General features: G+C 38.4%; 1 protein-coding gene across 1 annotated transcript in view; it reads left to right on the top strand.

Annotated features, from left to right (window-relative positions):
- Positions 1-24,034, top strand: part of SNAP91 (synaptosome associated protein 91) — a 146,849-nt gene that overhangs the window by 28,452 nt on the left and 94,363 nt on the right. The window contains exons 3-5 of the mRNA XM_049653957.1: positions 22,064-22,206; positions 22,849-22,924; positions 23,683-23,785. Coding sequence (XP_049509914.1) covers positions 22,064-22,206; positions 22,849-22,924; positions 23,683-23,785 — 322 coding nt within the window. The remainder of the gene's footprint in view (positions 1-22,063; positions 22,207-22,848; positions 22,925-23,682; positions 23,786-24,034) is intronic.

Raw genomic sequence — 24,034 nt, 5'->3', positions numbered from 1 at the left:
TGAAATCGTTTCTGATTTTTTTAAAAATAAAGGATAGAACTCCAAGAATTGGAGTTACTAACACAGGTTTTAGGGATAAGGAGAAAAGGAGCATTTATTATGTTTCTCTCAAAAAAAAAGTTTATTTTGTATCTATCATATTTTAGAAACTTTGCTGGTGATGTGTCCCAGAGCTCACATTCTAGTAAAGCACACAGATACGTGAATAAACCTGCATGGTATTTATTGTAAGATGAGCTCTAAAGGTGTGTAAACAGACCAGGGAAAGGACCATGTTTGGTAAAGTCAAAGGAAGCTCCCAGAGAAAGTATTGTATGAACATTCAGCATGAATGGGAGCCCTAGAGTGGACAGCAGGAAGAAGAGAATGCCAGACCTGAATGACAGTGTATGCAAATACAGACAGGTGTGAAAGAGCACAGGAGGCTCCCAGTTTTGGAGGCATGCTGTGTGTAAGGAAGCAAGATGTGGTGCAGGTTGGGCAGGCAGCAGGAGCATGTTTCGGCCTTTTTCAACCAGGCTTCCTCATCTGAACTACAGAACACAGAGCATGATATAAGTAACAATTTCAATTCCCCCAATGATATTATATAACTAAAATCATTCCAGATGGATGAAAGATAAGTCAATTTGTTACATTACAATGGCTACTTTAGGATATTGAGGAACCCAGGTTGAGAAGGACTTAATTATATGAAGTTATTTGTTTCTTTAGTAGAATGACATGCTCACATTTGCATTGAGGAATATATTTTTGAGAGCTAGTTAAAAATATAAAAAGGGTAGAGGAGGGGCACCTGGGTGGCTCAGTAGGTTAAGCATCTGACTCTTAATTTCAGCTCAGGTCATGATCTCCCAGTTGGTAGGATCAAACCCTGCACTGGACTCTGAGCTGAGCATGGACCCTGCTTAAGATTCTCCCTCTGTCTCTCTCTGTCTCTCCCTCTGACCCCGCCATACACGCGCACTTGCATGCGCCTCTCCCTTTCCCTCCCCCACTCCCCCCTCTCTCTCAAAATAAATATTTTTTTTTAAAAGTAAAGTAAGGGAACAAGTTATGAGATAAGTGGGACAGTGTTCTAAGCAGAAGTTAATAAGATGATTAAGGTAGAGCAGAGAAAGTTTTAGAGACATGTACGAGGCAGCATCTATATGACTTGGTAATTGATTGAACATAAAAAGCAAGACAGAAGGGACAGTGCTGAGCTAGAAAGCTGAGGTGCCTTTGTGAATGGCAGCACCATTTTCTGGGCTAGGCGAAGTAGGTTTGAAGAGAAGGTAATGATTTCCATTTTTGTGTTGCTGGTCTCTTTTAGATTATCCAGGTCTAGTGGAAGTAGAGGCATGGAAAAGATTGCTTGAAAAGATAGTCTTGACTGAGAAAGGAGAAGGACTGAGGAGGTTTTCTTGGGGACATCCGTTATTTAAGGGATTAGGGGAAGAAGAAGAGCTTTATTGGAGACTAAGAAGAAAAGGCAGAGATAAGAAAAGGGCCAGAAAAGGGTGGTTCTCCGAAATCCCAGAAATACAACATTATAAAAATTAGGTCAGTATTGTCCAGTAGCACATGAAATGGATTAGGATGGGAACTAGAGAGTATCCACTGGTTTTGGCAGTTCAGTGGTCACTACTGACCTTGGAGCAGATCCTCCAAGGTCCTCACTGATGAGGATTATTGTCATTTCATAGAGGCTCATAAGGGCTGACCAAGTTGTATTGGACTCCAGAGGTGTGAGTGAAGAAACAGAGAAAGAAGTTGTGAGTTTAGTGGTCTAGAGTGTAACACAGCGTCAGGAGAGGGATTTCATGTTTCCTTGTCCTCAGAAATGGACTATATTAAGCACGTGTTTAAAAGATAACAGAGGAGGGGCGCCTGAGTGGCTTAGTCGGTTGAGCGTCCGACTTCAGCTCAGGTCATGATCTCGCGGTTTGTGAGTTCGGGCCCCACTTCCGGCTCTGTGCTGACAGCTCGGAGCCTGGAGCCTGCTTCGGATTCTGTGTCTCCTTCTCTCTCTGCCCCTCCCCCACTTGTGCTCTGTCTCTCTCTGCCTATCAAAAATAAATAAATGTTAAAAAATTTTTAATAAAAAAAAAGAGAACAGAGGATGATGGAAGGAAGTGAGTGGAGAATAGGCTGGGTGGGTGATGGGTACTAAAGAGGGCACTTGTGACGAACACTTGTTGCATGGAAGTGATGAATCTCTATAGCCTACTCCTGAAACCAGTATTGCACTGAACATTAACTAGAATTTAAATAAAAATCTTGAAAAGAAAGAAAAAGATACAGAGGAGAAGGTACAATAGAAAGAATTTAAAGGTACAGACAGAGTAGGGAGAAAGGCCTGGGGGTTGGGAGCCCAGAATGAGCTGTGGCTGGAAAGGAGAGGAGGGCTCATCTTTCTCCAAGGCTGAGGAGAGAAAACAGTGGACTGTTATGTCACCAGATGGAAGGGAGGTCTGGAGGGTGTCAGAATTCAAGGGAGCCTGTAACTTAAAAGCACATTGCTTTCACTGCTGGGACTCAATAATGCGAGCCCTGTGACCTACAGAGCTTCACATTTAAAATTCATATCGAGGTGCCTGGGTGGCTCAGTCAAGTGGTTAAGTGTCTGACTTCAGCTCAGGTCATGATCTCACAATTCGTGGGTTTGAGTCCTGCATCAGGCTCTGAGCCTAGGACCTGCTTCGGATCTTTTGTCTCTCTGTCCCTCCCCTGTTTGTGCTCATGCTCTCTCTCCCTCTTTCTCTCTCTCTCTCTTTCAAAAATAAATAAACATTTTAAAAATACAATAAAAAAATCCGTATCTTGAGGGTTTGGAGGTCCATGATTCCTGTCACCAGTCCCTATTTCAGAACACTTGGGGGACGTGGTAGACCATGATCAGTCATCTTTGGGACAAGTTATTGCTTTTAGAGTTGATTAGAGTCAATAGATAACCCTCTAGTCTACCTCTCAACCCTTGATCTTGTCTGTGATAGACAATTGCTGCTCAGAGTGTGTGCCCTTCAGTTATCCGTATTCTCTAGTATTTCTCACTGCCAACAGGTGCAATTCTTTTTCTTTCCTCATCTGTTTTTCCCTTGATGCTGTGTGTGTCTGTGTGTGTGTGTGTGTGTGTGTGTGTACGCGCGCGTACACGCGCACGCATGCATGAATGTGAGTGTGTGAGTAGGCTACTAATCTTTGTCATTTTGCAAACTATAGATTAATCTTCTGTCTTTTAGATATACAAAGACTCATCATTTGTCTTTATTTTGGGGATCTAAACTAATGGGAGAAAAGTGCTGAAGAGAAATGTGGGAAAATAGGCCTCTCTCTCTCTTTGGGCTGCAGGGTCACAACAGTTCTGAGGCTGTGTGCGTATTGTTCCACAGGGTCTGAAGAGGGCGGCCTTAAAAGAAGCAGTGACTGCTCTTGGGGGAAATGAAAATGAAGTCAGTAGTACCCAGGGACCTCAAGTGAAATAGGAGGCAGCAGGAGTAGAATAGTTCAGTAGGATTTTGTGGGAATGTACCATTGCTACAGAAAGAAATTACTAGGTTGAATTATATGAAATTGCTAAGGTTGTTAAGCCATTTTTTTTTTTTTTTTTTTTACTGAGACAACAATGGTAATTTTGAGTAGTTCAACTGAATGTGTTCTTGATTCCAAATACACTTGTAAACTTTTGGATCTAACCCTTCTAAAGCTGGGAACTGCTATCCTTGATTATGTGTGGTTCTCTTTTCTATAAATATTACTTGGTTATAACAGTAAATGCTGTACCTGTATCTTCCATTCTTATAGACTGTTACTCATAGAGCACGATCATTTGCCCACAACTGAAACTGGGGAAAATATTGATTACAAGCTGGGACAGCTTCCCTGGGGTCCTACTCTAGCCTGACTTCAGCTCCTGAGGTTTCAGAACTCTTACTCTACACAAGCAGTCCTCAGTAGGGGCTGAGTTTGCCCCAAAGGGGAAATTTGACAATACCTGGAGATGCTTTTGATGGTCTTGACTGGGGGAGGGGGGATGCTACTGCCATCTCGTGGTTAGAGGCCAGGAGAACTGTAATCCTCCTGCATAGGACAGCATACTCCCCACCCGCCTCCAACCAAGAATTATCTAGCCCAAAATGTCAGTAGTGCCAAGGCTAAGAACCTTGTTTTAGACTGAGCACCAGGGAACTTTAGAAAACACTTGCAACGTTATACATCGTATTTCTTAGTGGTGAGCATAAAAAGTTTATCAGGAAATGGGCAGAACTGAGAAGAATTAAATTTGTAGAGAATGTGGTGGAGTGCAATTGATGGCCAAAATATCCTGTGTTTGTGAAGCTGCTAGTCTGCACAGCATGCTCTGAGCATTTAGACGTGGAGAGTTTTAAAGACGAGTTGGATCACCAAAGAGTGAATTTTTGGCGGGAAGTAACAGTGCCAAATTTCTTATACCATATGAATGAAGGGAAATGCAAATGAGAAGATCGGAAGTTATAGAATAGGATAAGAGGGAGGTAGCCACAACAGAAAGTTTGCAAATTCAAAACCTTACTTGTTCCTTCTAAATTGTATAGTGATATGTCTGTTACTATGGTTACTAATGTGTGTAACGTTCTAAACACAGATGGTTGTATAGGTATGAATGGAAAAAAGAGTCGTGGTATGATAAACTCTGTAGTCCTAAATTTTTAGACTTTACTGATACATGTGAGAGGGGTTTAGCTTTTTCTGTGACATAAATTGTGTGACCCAGAAGACTTTATAAATATATTTGACTTGACTCACTCCTTCCTCTTAGTGCTAAAGAGATGTTACGGTGTCTTTATAAACAGCTATTAAGAATGAATAATAATCAAGTATTACCTGTGTAATGAGAAAGATGGTTATATTTTGAGTTAGCTTATCTTTATGAAAAAAAATAAGTGGACATGGGTAGTATATACCTTTTTGTTGCCAATTACAAACATTGAAGCTTTGTAAAGTCTTAACTATCACCTTCTTGTAGGACAATCTGCTTAGTGTTTAAGTTCCTTAGGTGTCTCACCACAGCCTGTAATCATAACGTACCTGAAGTATAGTAAAACTTAGGACTAATCTACCAAAGAAACTGACTGTTGAAATATTTCCAGGGTTAAAAAAGAGTGAGTTTCATTATGGGTCATCAGAAAGCCCTTTCCTCCTAGCCCCCTAATCTGTTGTGGAATCAGCAACTTAATTCTTTTTTTTCTGGCCATTGAATGGAAGAGAGCGGTCTCAGTTAGCCTGATGGGGATTCTCCACTGTGCAGGGCTTGTTGCAAAAGAAAAGAAAGGGAGGCGACCTGGCATTTCAGGGGTCAACGTACTGATTTACCTTGCTGCTGCTACCACCTGTTTATCGGAATTTCTGTTCAATACTTTTCCCCTTATATCCACTCATCAGTAAATGTAGTGTCAACATCTCCTGTTGGGTGCTTCTAAAGCAAATGTAGAACCCGATCTCAGTTTTTCCTTATTTTTTTTCCTTTTTTTTCTCCCCTAGGAATTAAGGATCTATATGGAGGAGAGACTTACATGTTCTTTTCATCTCACTTTAACATTCTTTTTCTTTGTTTTACTGCAGTAAAGTTTTGTATCTAAACAGTAAAGATATATTAAGAACTAAAGTTGTATCCCTTGATATTTCAAAAGAGCATAAAATTAGGTGTTTTTTGGACATTTCCTACTATGAAGTTCTGTAAAAGTTTCTGAAAAAATAAAAATAAGACTTTGGGAGAGGCCAAGGAGATAAAATAATATTGGGAAGTGTTGCCAAGGAATCCTGCCTAGGGGAGAGGGAATTGGAAGGTAGATAAAAATCCAGCCTTGTACTAGCCTTGGAGTGAAAGATGGATATGAATTTGGGAGACATTCTAGAGATTAGGCTGTAGATTACAGCAAAGGGGAAGAATCCTGAGTGTCTGCAGCAGAAGCTGCCATTTTGGGATATTGTTTATTTTTAGGGAACATAAGTTGCACATGTTGGTAGGGAGCTTGATTGGAACAGAAAACTGATGCCTTCTTTCTGCTGCTTGGGTCCTAGCTATGAAATACTGCTTTTCTTTATGGCTGGAGAGCACTGTAAAAAGAGGCATTGAATATAAAGAATTAACTGAGGATGAAGTGACTATTACTTTCTGAGAACAGAATAGAAAGTGATGGGCTGTGGTTAGAGCATGGGAAACTTAGGTTAGATAGTTCAAAAGACATGCAGAGTTGATGAGTTTTGGGATATGGTAAATTTACTAATGTGGTAAATTCTTGAGACATCCCTAAAATACTGTTTTGTGATAAGTTAAATGCAAACTCCTTATGCTTATTTTTAGTTTAAGGCTCTGTGAAAAAAAAAAAAACAAACAAAACAACAACCTTAAGGCCATCAAGTAAATAAGACATGAGTTAATTTATCTGACACACCTGAAGACTAGACACAGGTAGTGGATCATCGTGTGGCAGTAGAAGGAAATCAGAAACCCAAACCACACGTATCTTCTAAAATCTCCCTAGCAACGAAGTCAGCAAAGGCCATCCTTCCAGCAATTACTGCCAGCTTAGAGAACTGGCTTGAGATTCTTTGTGGATTGCCCAGAACACCAAGATCTTCTGTTTCAGTGGCCTGTTACAAATGTCATCTTCCACCTCTTTGGTGCTACCTACTTTTTACATGCCCTTTTAACGTCCTGTTCATATAAATTGTCTGATTCTTAAGGCCTGGAGTTCCTTTGAAACCCACAGGATAATTTATAAGAAAACACTTGGAGAGGATAAAATATAAAAGCAACATAGTGTTATGGCTAGTGGACATATGTAATTATTTCTGCCTCGTGGCTGAAGACTCTAGGCTAAATAAATCCAGTGACTTATTTCCAGGTTGCATGGTTAATGCCAGAGTGAGCTGTGTATGGATCCTAAAAGACAAAAATATAAACTACCAATTTTTGTCTTAATAGTTTTCTACCAGCAGAAGCTTAACTAGAGTTAACTGAAGATGAAATATTTGGCACATGGACTGTTTACATCCCCCAGCCCCCAATCTCATGCAATAGTGGTACATGGCTCTGGACTCAGATTCATGCGGGCAGGTGGTTGGGCTCTTAAGCTGGCTCCTTGGAGCTTTGTGACTCACAAGGCTGCATTCAGGAGACAGCATGGTCAGTATCTCCTCTACTTCAGTGGGTCAAAAGAATCATAGTAATTTATGATGTTGACTTTGAAAAGTTGCTGATGGCTACCCCTGAAACTGACCCATGTTTAGAATTTAGAACACTCTTGGGTATAGTTTGTCATGATGCCTCAATGATTGACATAATTCTTAGGACATCCTTTTATGTGCCCCACAGACAGTAGACATACCTTTCGATGTCTTTCAAACATTACACAAGGCATGGCATTCCCTATGGTTGGAAGTGAAATCAAAGAAGTGAAAGAGTAGGTGGAAGTGGGTAGAAAGAGGAACAACATAAATGGAAGCACCCACCTCACTTACCCTGCTTCTCTCTCCCAGGGGGTGCAAGAGGGAAGTCATCCAACTGTCCAGATACTGTAAGCTTGTCATTCTTGATTCCTCTCTGTAGCTCATGCCTCCCATCAAATCCATCAGCTAATCCTCTTGGCTCTACCTTTGAAATATCCAGAATCCTACCTTTTGTTTTCCTGCTTTTATCTCATTGCCACACTGATACCAGCTCATTATGTCACTCTCACCTGAACTATTAAAGTAACCTCCTTTTCTTGTCTTCCTGACTTTACTCCTTCCACCCGGACTATGCTCCACACAACCACCATAGTATATCTTCAAAATGTAAGTTGGGTCATGTTATTCCCTTGATCCCTCCAGCAACTTTGCTGCATTTTAATGATATATCAAGTCCTTCTTGTGACCTGTAATATATTTTCTTTTCCTGATCAGTTCTGTCTGCCACTCTCTCCCTTGCTCACTGTTCTCCAGACACACTAGCTCTCTTGCTGTTTCTTGAACCCATTAGGCATGTTCTTACCTTGCGGCCTTTGCATTTGCTGTTTGCTCTGCATGGAATATTACTTCCTTGCTGCATTTAGGTCTCTTTAAATGTTATAACCTTTAAGAGGCCTTTTCTGGTCACCCTATCTGAAATAGTACCCACTATTACTCTCTGTCCCCTTATTTTATTTTCCCTCACAGTACTTATCTCTGCTGGGCACATGATAAGCATTTAGTAAAAATTTGTTAATGAATTAAATGAATTAACAAAGTATGCCAAGTCCTTTTTGATATAGGTAGCAAAGGGTAAATCTAATTATAATTCTGTGTGTATCTGTCTCTTTTAGTGTGTATTACCCTATGTATATAGTAGAGTATATGTGTATATCTATATATAAATATAGTGTATATTATTTATATACTTTACAGATTTTTATATACAGATGCTTTGATATCCATTCCTTACACATCAGGCTCTGTGCTACATATTTTGTTTGCATTACCCACTTTACTAAAACAGCTGTCAGATAGGTGCCATTATTATCTTCATCATAGTAATGTAGAAATGGAAGTTAAGAGAGGCAACTTTGCTGAAGGTCACACAGTTATTAAATAACAGATGGTAATTGAACTGGATGGATCTGGTCTGGTTCCAAAACCTTAACTGAAATGACTCACTACACTGTGGATGCATCTCCTTATTTCAAATCTGCCAAAATCCTATGGGGGAGCAAACAGCATAAGAAGGGGATTTTTGTAGTATATATTTCTACAAAGGACTACAACGTTTACATATTTTTCTTTGAGATGAAAAAATGGTTTACAAATAGTTTACCTAAATAGTTTAGAAACTAGATTACATTAAAATTCTAGTAATGTAAAAATACAAGTAAAGTTTTTATTGAACTATATTGACTAAGTGGAAAAAAATTTATTTTTTAAAAATCACTTTATTATTAATTTTGAGAGAGCATGTGTGAGCAAGCAGGGGAGGGGGAGAGACAGGGGGAAGGAGAGGGAGGAAGGAAGGGAGAATATCCCAAGCAGGCTCCCTTCTGTCAGCACAGAGCCCGATGCGGGGCTTGAACCCACAAACTGTGAGATATGACCTAAGCCAAAAAAATCAAGAGTCGGACGCCAACCTACAGAGCCACCCAGGCGCCCCAAGTGAAAAAAATTTAAAAGCTCACAGTTTGCACCTTTCCATTTAAAGAGGAATTTATTTGAAGAAGGACACTGTTGTTAAGTTCTGCAGATAACTGTTCGTCACAGTGGGCGCATTTACAAGCTGCTTCCCCTTGATCTCTGTAAAGCCATAGGTGTTTATTCTTTTATTTCTGGCTCCATTCATCCTCGTCACTTACAGTTAACAGTTGAGGGTCATCAACTCTTACTCCTGCTGGTCCACCTTTGCTGTCATGTATGCAGTTCTCAACACCTCGCTCCGTAGGGCATCACTCCCACCGCAGCCCTCACGAGGTCATTTCATTCTGCACGCCAGGCTAGCCTACACTGGCTGCAGTTCTCTCAACATTTCCCCTCAACCTTTATGATGTCCATGGGATGTCCGACCACCTCCTGCATATTTTTGTTCTGATTATTTTCTAGTCATCCTCCTGTCACCTCAGAACTTCTATATGCAAAATTTATATTTTATAAAGTTATTTCACATTATCAGGTCTTCTTTCTGCATAGGAGAAAGATATTCTGTTTCTCTTTCCCAAAATGCAAGCCTTTCATCTATGCTCTGTGTCCTATAACCAGCTCACCTGCAACAGAATTTCTACACAAAGGACCCCTTTTATCTCAAGGGAAGGCACTGCGGGGGGTTGTTGAATGCTATAAAAGGGCAGAAACAATGGGGTCTTGAGGAGCAGGGAGATACTCAAGTGATATCAGAGCTGGGACACTGTAGAAGTCATGGGCCTGGTTCCTTTTGTTGTGTGTTGTTGCAATTCGTATCACTTAGGATTCTTTCAGCTGCAAGTAAAAAGAATGCCCCAAGTTGGGAGTCAATAAATTAATTTACTATCTTCCTTAACAAGTCTGGAGGTGGGGCAGTTCCAGCTCAACAGCACCACCACAGACCTAGGTGCCTTTCATATTTCCCCACTGCTGTCTCTGGCTTGCTGAAGTCTATCCTCATGCCTCAAGATGACCATGATGTCACATGCATACACAACTACATCCATTGAAGGCGAGGAGGCATGTTTCCACTCTGTTAATTATAAAGTGCTATTTAATACAAAGAAAAAGGTTTTCCCAGGTGACTCAGCAGACTACCCTTTGTATGTCCATGTCTAGCTACAAGGGAAGCAGGGATGGCACGCATCTGACATTTTTTGCTTTTCTGATGGGTGGACCAGCAGAGGGGACGGGTGGCATCCTGCTGGTACAGAAGAAGAGAGAAGGAAATGGGTATTGGTGAGGCAACCATTAACGTCTGCCATTCATACTGAGCCGAGAACAACCTTGAAACCATCTGCATCGTTATCTTTTTGTATTGCCCAAATTGGAAAGATTACTTTCTGTTTTCAAATGTTTGAGTTCTTTGATGTTGTTAACTAGCAGGAAGGAAGTGAGAGAGTAGAGAAGGAAGAAAAAAAGATATAAATTGAAAAGAACAGTTTATCAATTTACACATAAGTTAGTTCACGTGGCAGATGCTCTGAGCTGTTGATGTTTAAAATGTGTGTATTGGCAATCGTGGTTCTGTAGCTTTGCATTTTCTTTCTGAGGGCATAAGTTTAGATGATGATTGTAAGATAAAGGAATGACCCATCTTTGTTCCCCTTTCTGGCATTCAGTCTAAGGAAAATTGCTGTTCTAGTGGTGTTTGCCAGAATCTTGTAATTAAACTTACAGAGAGATGTTCAAATAGGAATATAAGTTGCCTTTCTGAACTTTGGCTGCTGATAAAAGCATATCAGTGACATAGAAAGTAACTCTAATTTGGTGATGCAGTTGTATCCAGGAAGAATTATGGAAAGAGGGGCGCCTGGGTGGCTCAGTTGGTTGGGCGTCCCACTTCAGCTCAGGTCATGATCACATGGTTGTGCGTTCGAGCTCCGCGTTGGGCTCCGTGCTGACATCTTGGAGCCTGGAGCCCGCTTCGGATTCTGTGTCTCTCCATCTCTCGGCCCTTCCCCTGCTCATGCTCTGTGTCTCTCTGTCTCTCAATAATAAATAAACGTTAAAAAAAATTTTTTTAATTAAAAAAAAAAGAATTATGGAAAGAAAGAGACCCCTCATATCAACTATCAGTTTTAGTCTGGAAATACTTTATACTGAGGCAGATAATGCTAAGCCAGCCATAGGCATCTCATTTATTAAGTGTCTTTTATATGCCAGGGCTTGTGTCAGGTACCAGGGATCAAAAGATACAGATATGACTTCATTTCTGCCTGTTGGATCTTGAGCTCCAATATAGCAAAGACATATGTGAATCAACAATTATAATTTTATGTAATAAATAATAATAAGGAGTGTAATAAAGGACTGTAATAAGGACTGTAATAAAGATGTGTAAAGATTAGCACAAATGACAATGTCTATCCTGTAAGGTAGTTAATATTACTCCCATTTCTAGATGAAAATACAGAGCCACAGAGTGGTCAAATTCAGTAGCAGAGTTAGGTTGTAATCCAGGTCTCTGGTCCCAAGTCCAGTATCCTTTGCCACACTCTGCATGGAAGAAAAAACTAAAGCCTCTCCTCCCTTTGAGGGCGATATTAGAAGAGGCTTCTTGGAGGTTATATTATTTGAGATTGCCTTAAGAGATGAGATCTCAAGCAAGTGAAGGCAGAGATATTCTAGGCAGTAAGAACAGAATGAAAAAGTATCAATACAACATTGTTGGTACACCATGTGTAGCAAAGAGGAGGAAAGGAGCTATGCCTGATAGAAGGCCTTTTACTCCAGGTTGAGGTCATTGTGTTTAATTCAGTGGGCAGCAGAAGGCCCCCAGCGGGGTTTTGATCAGGCGACTGCCAGGATCAGAAGTGTACACTTGGGCGGTCATTCTTCCACAAGTACATCTAGTTGGGCTGGATGCAATCCAGAGAACAGGTTACAGAGCAGTCCAGGTAAGAGATAAGAAGGGCCCTGTCATATGCCATGCTTTCACATGGCTCAGGTGGTTGAGAGTCTCACACAGCAGTGGAAAAAGAAGTAGGTGATCATGAATTTGAGAGTTATTCAGGTTTGTTGCATTTTCTTATTTTAGTGAATAATTATTTACAACTCTCAAAAGTTAAACTTCTTTTTCCACTTATATCTATTTCTTTTCTTCTACTTTTGGATATTATCTTGCCTCAGAGGAATTTTCCAAAAGATGTTCAAGTGCTTAAAACTACCAAAATGAAAGACTTCTACTTTGTGGCAAGATGGAGTAACAGGGTCCATATTTACCCTCCTGCCTGAAAGAACTGAGAAACTGGACTAAATGTATTCAATAACTGTTTTAAGTATTTTGGATGTCAGGCAATAGGGCACAGTGATCTCTGAGAGGCGGAAAACAAAGTGAGTTCTACGTTGTAGCAAAGAGAGGTTCCAGGCTGTAGCAAAAGGTGGAGGACGCCACCTGAACTGCAGCCTTCTCTGAACTGTGGGGATTGAGCTGGGTCTCTGAGAAGATTGATACAGTTAAAATGACCTTAACCAGGCTGATCAGAAAGAGAAAGAAAAAAACATAAATTGCCAGTATCACGTAATTATGAGACAGATGACATCACTGCTGACTCTATAGATGTTAAAAGGAAAACAGGGAATACTGCTAACGACTTGTTGCCAGGATAACAACTGACGTGAAAAGGACAAATGTGTTTAAAAGCACAAACTACCCAGACTCATTCAAAAATAAATAACCCGAACAATTCTGTATCTATTAAAGAAATCAAAGTTATGGTTAAAAACGTCTATCAAAGAAAACTCCAAGACCGGAAAAGAAATAACCCCAGTTCTACACAAACTCTTCCAGAAAATTGAAGATGAGAGAATACTTCTCAACTTATTCTATGAGGCCGTTACTCTGATTGCAGAACCAAAGATATTACAAGAAAAGAAACTGTAGTCTAATATTCCTTATAGACCTGCATGTAAAAAGTCTTGACAAAACATTAGCAAATCAAATCCAGTGACAGAAAGATAAAGCATCATGACCGAGGGAGTTTATCCTAAGAATGCAAGGTTTAACATTTGACCACTAATCAATGTAATTCACCATAATAACAGACTAAAAAAGAAAAACCATATGATCATCTCACTAGATATAGAAAATATATTGGACAAAATCCAATATCCGTCTATGATAAAAACTCTCAGCAAACTAGGAATATAAGGAAACTTCCTTAATGTGACATGGGATATCTCTGAAAAACCTACTGCTAACATCACGTTTACTAATGAAAAACTGAATGTTTTCCCCTTAAGGTCAGGAAAAGAAAGGGATGTTCTTTCTCACCACTCTTCAAATTGCATTCTAGCCAGTAGCAACACCATCAAGCAAAAAAATAAAATAAAATAAATAATAATAATTGGAGGAGGAGGAAGAACAGGTATCAGGACTGTAAACAAGTAAAAACTGACTTTATCACAGATAGCATATCTATGTAGAATATATGATAGAATCCACCAAAAAAACCCCTGATAAGTGGGATAAGCAAAGCTGTGGGATATAGTCAAAATACATAAGTTGTATTTTTTAATATTGGCAGTGAACAATTAGAAGTTGAAATGAAAAATGGGGTGCCTGGGTGGCTTAGTCAGTTAGGCATCTGACTCTTGATTTTGGTTCAGATCATGATCTCGGGGTTGTCAGATTGAGCCCTGCATCAGGCTCTGTACTGAGCGGGGAGTCTGCTTGAAATTTCTCTCTCATATTCTCTCTCTCTCTCTCTCTCTCTCTCTCTCTCTCATACTCTCTTTCTCTCATTCTCTCTCTCTCTCACTCGGCCACTCTCCCCTGTTCCCACACACTCCCTCTCAGATAAGAACAAAATTTTTAAAAAGTTGAAATGTAGGGGAGTCTGGGTGGCTCAGTCAGTTTAGCATCCGACTTTGGCTCAGGTCATGATCTCATGGTTTGTGGATTGGAGACCCGTGTTGGGCTCTGTGCTGACAGCTCAGAGCCTGGAGCCTGCCTCGGATTCTGTGTCTCCCTCTCTCTCTGCCCCTCCCCACCCTCTCTCTTTAAAAATAAATAAACATTTTTAAAATTTTTAATAAATAAAACGTTGAAATGTAAAAAAAACAGTACCATTTACCATGTTATCAAAATGTGTGAAATACTTAGGAATGAATCTGGCAAAATATATGTAAGACCTGAATACTGAACACTGCCCAACGCTGCTGGGACAAATGAAAGCAGATCTAAGTAAGTGGGAAGACAGACTATGTATATAAGTGGGAAGACTCAGTATTGCTAAAATGCCAGATCATCCCAAATTGAACTATACATTCAACATGATCCAAATCAAAATCCCAGCAGACAATTTTTGTCAAAATTGAGAAATTCAACATAAAACTCATAGAGATACAAAGGATCTAAAAGAGCAAGAAAATACTTTGAAGAAGAACAAAATTGGAGGGCTAGCACTCACTGATTTCAAGAATTATTAAAATTTACAATAACATGGGGCACTTGGCTGGCTCAGTCGGTTGAGCGACCGACTTTGGCTCAGGTCATGATCTCACGGTTTGTGAGTTCAAGCCCCGCGTCGGGCTCTATGCTGACAGCTCAGAGCCTGGAGCCTGCTTCAGATTCTGTGTCTCCCTCTCTCTCTGCCCCTCCCCCACTCGTGCTCTGTCTCTCTCTGTCTCAGAAATAAATAAACATTAATTTTTTTTTAATTTACAGTAACAAAGATAGTGTATTGGTATAAAGACAGACAAATGGATGAATAGAACATAGTCCTGAAATAGACCCCAAGATATATGGTCCACTGATTTTTGACAAAGGTACAAAGTGGGAAAGAATAAAAGGGATGTTTCTCAACAAATGGTGCTGGAACAATTTGATATATGCAAAAAAAAAAAAAAAAAAAAAAAAAAAAAGAAACCCTATATCCTTTCCCCATACCATTTATAAAAACTAACAATGTATTGTAGATCTAACATACAATCTTAAAACTATAAAACTTCTAGAAGAAACAGGAGAAAATCTTTGTGACTTTGAATCAAGCAAAGATTTCTTAGGTATGACACAAAAGCACAAACCCTTAAAGAAAATCTTGGTAGATAGGACTTCACATAACTGAGAATTCCTGTTCTTTGAAAGGCAGTTAAAAGCATGAAATGAGAAGCCATAGACTTGGAGAATGTATTTGCAAATTATATATCTCATAATCAACTTGAAGCAAAATAACTCCATAATTAGAAAACAATCCAATAAAAATGGCTAAGAATTCATACCTATGGCAAATAAAGTAACAAAAAGTACATGGAAAATATGTTCAACTTCAGTAGCCATTACAGAAATGCGAAGAAAAGCCATCATGAGACACCTTGTCACGCCTGTTAGAATGGCAAAAAGATAAACTATAGTGCCTGTATGCTGCTGGTAGGAATGTAACGTGATACAACCATTTTTCAAGTAGTTTGGCAGTTTCTGATATATTTACTTCCAAATGATTTAACCAGTCTACTCCTAGGCAGTTACCCAAAGGAACTGAAAGCATATGTCCATGTGAATACTTGTACACAAATGTTCATAGCAGTTTTACTTGTAATAATCAAAAACTGGAGGCATTCCAAATGTCCATCAGTAGGTGAATGAATAAACAATTTTTTTATGTCCATATAGCAGAATACACCTCAGTAATAAAAAAGGAATGCAACAGTTGGATGAGTCTCAAAATAATTATGCTGAGTGAAAGAAACCAGACCTCTCCCCTGCCTCCCCCCTCCAAAAAAAAAGTATGATTCTCTTTATTAGAATCTTTATGTGTTGGTAGATACAAACTAATGTATGTTGGCTAACAGCAAATTGGTGGTTGCTAAGGGACAGCAGCAGAGAAGAATGGGGAGGGGTAGGGAAGAGGAATTATAAAAGGTCTCTAGGAAAACTTTGTGGGTGATGGATATGTTCACTATCTTGATTTTGATGGTAGTTTTATGGATGGATATTTGTCAGCATTTATCAAATAGTATTCTTTAAATGTGTATAGTTTTCTTTGGTATGTCAGTTGTACTTCAATAAAGATACTGTCAGTCGATTAAGCACCTGACTCTTGATTTTGGCTTAGGTCATGATCTTGTTGTTCCTGAGTTCAAGCACCACATTAGGCTCTCTGTTAGCAGCAACCGTAGGATCCTAGGATCCTTTGGATCCTCTGTCCCTCTCTCTCTTTGCCCCCCACTCTCTCTGCCCCCCCCCCAACTCATTTTCTCTCTCTCAAAAATAAACATTTAAAAAAAACTATCTTTAAAAAGATACCAGTTCTGTCTCAAGTTCAGCTAACACTTTGAATTCTAAGGAATTCAAATATGACAGATATTTTAGCATTTAGATTTGCACAATTTTCAGGAACTTTTTTTCTGCATGTTTATGTCTATGCTTTGTTTTAATTTTTTGAAATTTAAAAAATCGAAACCCTTTATTTGTTGAGCAAGTAGAGCAGTAGATAATTGTATACACTACTAGTGAAAATATAAATGTTGTAACCACTATGTAAAACATTTTGTAAAGTTAACTATGTAGATACCCTACAACCTAGCAATTCTCTTTTTAGATATATACCAAGAACAGCAACTCTCAAACTGTTTGGTCTCAGGATACCTTTGTACTTTTAAATTATTGAGGAATTTTGAGAGCTTTTGTTTATGTAAGTTATATCTTTAGAAATGTAATGTATTAGAAATTGGAACTGAGAAAGCTTAAAAATACTTTTCATGTTAAAATAACAGTAGTAATCCTATTGGCATATTAACACAAATAATACTTTTAGGGAAAGTAATTATTTTCTAAAACAAAAATATGGAGAGAAGAATGGTGTTTTAAATCTTTATACGTATTTTTCATGTCTTGTTCAATAGAAGACAGATGCTCATATCTGTTTCTATATTCAGTCTCTTGGGATATACTGTTTGAGTTGAGGTGTATGAGGAAAATCGGTCCTCACACAGATACACAGTTGGAAAGGGGAGAACTATTTTAATAACTTTTTCAGAAAATTGGTGGATTTCCTTCTTTGATACTACACCATAACTCTCTAAATGGGAGTTTCTTTCTTTCTTTCTTTCTTTCTTTCTTTCTTTCTTTCTTTTCTTCTTTCTTTCTTTTTTTCTTTCTTTCTTTCCCTCTCTCTCTTTCTTTTTTCATTGTTTATTTATTGAGAGAGAGAGCATGCATGAGTGCACAAGCAGGGTAGGGGCAGAGAGAGAGGGAAAGAGAGAATCCCAAGCAGGTTCCAAACTGTTACCACAGAGCCTGAAGTGGGGCTTAAACTCAGGAACCATGAGATCATGACCTGAGCTGAAACCAAAAATCAGATGCTTAACCAACTGAGCCACCCAGGCAACCCTTCAGTAGTAGTTTCTTGAATTTAGATTGCAATATTGATTCTGAAACCACATCAGTGAATTTTTTATACTCTGTTATGTTAAAATCCATTCTCATTGGTCTATCTTTGAATTAATTGAATTTTTATTTTGTAACATTATGTACTAGCCATTTGAAAAATATTGGTTTGCAGAGTTACATCTTCCAAATGTTGTCATATTTCATTATATAATACCAACAAATGATACTCATGAATGTCACCAACAATCTTAACAGAGAGCTGGAAAATTGTGAAGCTTACTGTGGCAGACACAAGTTTTCAAAAATTCTAATTTTAACTAAAATATGGAATTTTATCATTGGCAACCAGTACTGTCATTTGTTTTCTTTGACAGGCTCACTTTCTTTATGGTTGAGAAAATAACTGCTGAATACCAAGTCAGAATCACCATGATTTGAAGTCTGTCAGTCACTCTTTCAAGTAAAAATCACAGTCTACACAAGTGGTTAGTTCATTTCATAATTCAACACACAATTGCTTTTCCAGCATTCATCTCTGCTGTGCATCAGAGTTGCTTTATGCACACTTCCCATTTAGTGACAGAACAGGGTCAGCAAGCATTTTTCTCTAAAGGGTCAGAGAGTAAATATTAGGCTTCGTGGACCACTGAATTTAGTTTCAGTTGAGCATTGTAACTACTCAGCTATGTCACTGTGGTGTGAAAGCAGCTTTAGACAAAATGTAAACAAATGGGCATGGCTGTGTTCCAATAAAACTATTTACAAAACAAGAAACATGTCCAGGTTGCCCAACAAGCTATAGTTTGCCAGCCCCTGACAATAGAATATTTAAAAGATGAATATTTTAAGGTCAGGATTTAATAAAATCTATAACCTCTGCTTCATCAAGGACATGCCTCTCAGTAGCATTGTATCTCATCACTCATTCTTCCATCTCCACTCCACTCCCCATCCTTACCTCTCTCCATTGTGTGGCACTCCTCTCTGAGGCTATCACTAACATCTCTAGAATTCAGAAATTCTAGAGCTCCTTCTGCCTCTAGAATTCCCCATAAGTTATGTCTGCTCTTTTCAACCTTACCTCTTTTTGGCTTTTCCTACTTAGATTTAAATATGCTTAAATGTGTTCCATCTTTAAACCATAAAAACCATCCTTTGACCCCCTCCCCTTCACAACTAGTCTGTACTTGAGCTTTATTTCCTGCGCATGGCAGCAGGCCGATAGTTGTATGTATTCTATTCTTGGGGTTCAGTTTGTGAGGACTCAGTAGTAGTTGACATTGGTGATCCCTAATTGCTTCTTGAATTTTGTGAAGCTCTCTTCTTAATTGGCTTTCACAATTTCACTTTCCTGGGCTTCTCTTTGCCATCTGTTACCTCACTCATTTTTCTTCCATTTATCTCTAAATGTTAGTCTTTTTTAGCTTTGATTCTTATTTCTTATTTATAACATAATCTCCATGGGGGGAGGGGTATTACCTCTTCTACTTCCATGATTTCAGCTCCCATTTCATTGCTGATGACTCCTAAATTTGTATCTAGGTCGAGTGTTGGTTCTGAACTTTATTTATTTTATTTTATTTTTATTTTAGAGCATGAGCAGGGGAGAGGAACAGAGGGAGAGAGACGGAACCTTAATTAAGTAGGCTCCGCACTCAGAGTGGAGCCAGACACAGGGGTTGATCCAATGACCTGAGCCAAAATCAAGAGTCAGATGCTCAACTGACTGAGCTACCCAGGCACCCCATCCTGGACTTTAGAACATGCTTCCAGGCCACTATCAGACATCTCAACATTGATCTTCACATCTGCTTCAAATGTTTTGTGTTCAAAATAGTTTATGTCTCCTTTGAAACCAGCTTTCCTCCCTTTCCAGTAAAAAGCATTTACTGGACCCCAAACCAGAAATCTGAAATTGGTCATGATTCCTTTTCCTTTCCCCTCTAATATCCATTTGCTCACCTGGAGACATCAGTTGAGCCTCCTGAATATTTTTCTACTCCATTCATTATCTCCCTCTATCCCTACTGCCTTTTCATTAGCCAGGCTCATCTCATCTCATTCTCAACTGGGCTTTCTAACTTACTCTCTTCCTGTATTCTAGTATATCTTTCCAGGCATATCTTATCCCATGCCTCTGCTTACCTTTGCAGATAAAATTTAGTAGTCACTGAATGATGTGGTTGACTATAAAAGTGAAGTCTTATACTTCTCTGCTAAAATCTTGCCAAGGCTCCTGTAGGGTGAAATCATGTGTGAGATCCCTCACTGGTCATGCCCTTGCTCTTCAGTTAAGTTCCTCCCCATCACCTGCCCACACATACCCAGCCCCCAGACTGCCACAGTTCTCCAAGGACATCTCACCTCTTAGGATTCCACACTTTGCTCACTTGGTAAAAGTGTCCTTCTCCTCTCCCATGGCATAGCTGACTTTAGGATCCTCCCCATGGATGCTTTCCTAGTACCCTACTCTGTTCTCGTAATTCAGTGTGTGTATAAGAATACTTACAAACATTTGTTTTCAGTGCCTACTACGTTAAGACACTTTGCAATCCTTATAATAGTCCTGAAAGGTAGTAATTATTACCTCCTATTTTAAAGATAAGGGCCTAAATGAAAGAGACATTTTATTTGTTACAGTTTGTTATCTAGACAGGGGCTAAGCTAACCCTGGACCTGGGCTCTCTGGACTCTATCTTGTTGCTTCTCTTTACTCATTTCTTAGAGGCTTTCTCAATTATCTGACCAGGTATTTGTCTCCTCTGACCAGAAATATGTTTCTATATCCCCAGATCCCAGTTCAATAAATGAATGAATAAAATAATTTGTGACTGAAACAGAATTTCAAGTATAAAGTAGTCCCATGATACAGTCTCAAGAAACCATGTCACAGCTTTGTGATTTTTCTTCTTTAAAGAATTGTTTGCTTATATTTTGGGCTAAAGTATGGGGTTTTTGGTAAATTTTGCTTAACAAATATTTATTGTGCACAGCGCACTCCACAGAAAACAGACATTGGCATGACTGTTGCCATCGTCAAGGAGCTTTGGTATGGTAGGAACTTACGAGGGATACACATCTAACCTGAATACCCAGCAGGAACAAAATGCCTCAGATTTTAAAACAGAGGGAGACCACATCGGCCTGCACTTAAAAGGGAGCAGAATTTATTTCAGGGTTGCAGTATCAACTTTTTTTAAACCTAATTTTTTTATAAAATAAATAAATGAATAAAGCAAATGTATGGTTTATTGATTACTGAGCATGGATTTTGGTCAGGAAAAGGATGGGTCTGTCTCTGCATTTGTTGCATGGGATTCTCTTGTAACTGAGTATCACCTGCAGTTCTCTGCAGGGTGGGTGTGGCTTGTAAGAGAAGTCTTGTAGGATTGTCCTGAGGGATCATACTGTGCTGTTGGAAGTACCAGTTGACCCTTGAACAATCCCAGGGGTTAGGGGCATTGACCACCCATGTAGTCAAAAATCTGAGGCTAACTTTTGACTCCTCCAAAATTTAACGACTAATAGCCTACTGTTGACTAATAGCGACAAGAAACCTTACTGGCAACCTAGTCAGTTAACACATATTTTATGTTACATGTGTTATGAACCATATTCCTTACAATAAAGTGAGAAAAGAAAGTTACTAAGAAAATCATAAGGAAGAGAAAATACATTTATGGTACTGTACTGTTAAAAAAATCTGTGTGAAAGTGGACCCTTGCAGTTCAAACCCATGTTGTTCAAAGGTCAGCCGTACCGCCCTCAAGTCTGCGCTGCCCCAGTGTGGCTTAGCTTCTGTCCCGTGGCACATTGTCTTTGGTTGCCTCATACCTCTTCGGCAGCACTCGCCACTTTTTCTGAATGCTAGGCAGCCCGCTTTGGCCACTATATAAATTTATTTTTCCCTGAGGCATGACTGGAATCATAGTGATAATATGTAAACATGGACAGTGAATGTATCATAAAGGTTTCTCTCTTATAAGCTCAAGCCACACCCTAGTAATTTAATGCATTCATGGTGTTTTTTGGTAGCTTAGGTAAGTGTGATGGAATTTTTTTTTTTTTTTTTTTTTTTTTTTTACTGTTTGCTCTCATCTGCCACTTAAGTGGTAAGTATATTTATTAGGACCCATCAGAATTAAAATCCAGGTGAAGTATGCATTTTAGCAGCTTCGTGTTTCAAAATATACATTTATGTTATTGCCTTCAAATGCTGTGTAGAATGAGTACATTTTTGGGACATTGTGCTAGGAAAGAAGAATTGACATGAGGCTTAGCTTTCCTGTAATTTGTAATTTTAAAGAGTGATATTGGTACCAGAAAACCAATAAAATTCAGAATAGGACACAGAATTCCGTAGAAAAAAATAAGCTCAAGAAAAAAATAAATGCTTTGGGTAAAACATGTATTTATGTGTTCATGTGTAAAGATACTGTAATTTCATTTTAATTTGGTTATTAGTTATTGTTAAAGCAATTTTGGGACTCCTGTTTTAGTAAGCAGGTTTAAAAGTTTAAAATTTGAAATGAAGTTTTGTGTGTAATGATTAATATCATTGTTGGATTTCTTCTACTTTCATAGATTTGATCCAGGCCACCAATGAGACCAATGTTAATATTCCTCAGATGGCCGACACACTCTTTGAGCGGGCAACAAACAGTAGCTGGGTGGTTGTATTTAAAGCTTTAGTCACAACACATCATCTCATGGTGCATGGAAATGAGGTAAAGGAAGTAAATGAAGTAAACTTAACTTTTCTTTTTTTGGGTCGGGGAGGGAGACTTTTATGGAGGGTTCTTTGACTTTTCACTAATTAGGAGAAGAAGAAGAGGAAATATATCATTCAAAATCATCGGGAGGAGTACAATTCTAATCTCTTTAGCTATTTTTCAAAAAATAAATATTAGACATTCTTTTGGAGACATTGAAATATTAAATATTACTGGTACTTGAAGTGTATATACCATATAAATGCATTAGTGGGCAAAAATGTCAGGAGAAAGGAACAATGAAATTATTTTTCCCATTAGGAATAGTCTTTAAATGAAAATTGCTTTCATAAAGATGCTTAATTTTGGAAAATATTAATAAAATAAAAATTACCCATTTTATATGGGATGCCTACTGAATCATATTAAATTGCAGTGTTTCTGTTATATAAGAAATGAAAGGTCATAAAATTTAATTCTAATTCAATGAGTACTTTTCAGTCTTTTTTCCCTTTCAGAGAAAGTCAGAGTGAGAAGCTTTATAACTGAGTAAAAAATAAAATCATTATGAGAATTGGTAGCATCCTTTAGTATCAGAAATTGCTTAAAGGTATGATTTGGGAATATTGGTTTTCATTCTAATTTTTTGTTTTTCAGAGATTTATTCAGTACTTGGCCTCTAGAAATACACTATTTAATCTCAGCAATTTTTTGGACAAAAGTGGATCCCATGGTGAGAATATTTATGTTTTCTAAATTTTTGGATAATGCTTTTGATGCAGGTTTTTTTTTAATTTTTGAAGTGAGGTTATTAATCTGTAATTAGTGTGGCTGATAGTTCTGTTGGGTATTCAGGAAAAAGCTTAAAAGTAATTATATTGTTACTTTGTAGAGCTTCAAAATATTTAATTTTTAGACAACTCAGCATATAGATAACATTAACTTTACTTTTTGTCTTTTTGAGTGTTTACCTTAATAGTCAGTATTCTAGACCCACAATTGTTTATGAAAGTACAAAAGGCAATGAAATGAAAGGTACTTTCCCAATTAAAAAAGAAAAAGATTCCAGCCTTGAAGCAACGTTCTTCATAAATTAGAATTTGAACTGCAGTCATGTGTCCATTCATCATACTTACTGGTTGCGTATCATGTATAAGACAAACGCATCAAGCAGGTAGTTCTCAGGTAGCTATGCGTATTAAGACGGAAACAGCCTGTTTTTTGAAATGATAAACAAATTTTAAGGAAAATCAGAAAAGATAATTAATCTGTACAAGGATGGTAGTATAACGAAATTGAAATGTCTTAGAATGTCTCAGGCCTAAAGTATTTTTGCTTGCAGTAGGATTTAAAATGAGGCCTTTCTGATACATTTATTGACCTCATTCTAGCATTATTTACATTTGCGGAATTTAAAAAAAATGGTACTAACCAAAGCACAATTGAAGGTATTATATTAATTAGTTTTACTTCTTCTGCCCCTCTCCCCAGGTTATGATATGTCTACCTTCATAAGGCGCTATAGTAGATATTTGAATGAAAAGGCTTTCTCTTACAGACAGATGGCATTTGATTTTGCCAGAGTGAAGAAGGGGTATGTTTGGGGTTTTTTTTCTTTCTCATATTTATTTGAGCAGAGTAAGTCTTTGGGGAACACTTGACTTTCCTTAACTAAGCTTAAATGCCAAATAATTTGGTCATGAAGGCCCAGTTTACAATCACCTGAAAAAAGAGACTCAATAGTATTTTAGAACTCAGCCTTGAGATTGTAATATGTATTACTTCATGTATATTTTCTTGCAGAAAATCTAATTTGCTGCCCATAGTTGACATGGCATAACAT

Source organism: Panthera uncia (assembly GCF_023721935.1).
Source record: "Panthera uncia isolate 11264 chromosome B2 unlocalized genomic scaffold, Puncia_PCG_1.0 HiC_scaffold_24, whole genome shotgun sequence".
NCBI classification, from domain to species: Eukaryota; Metazoa; Chordata; class Mammalia; order Carnivora; family Felidae; genus Panthera; species Panthera uncia.
The sequence above is the reverse complement of the archived record's forward strand: the minus strand, read 5'-3'. Positions and strand labels throughout refer to the sequence as shown.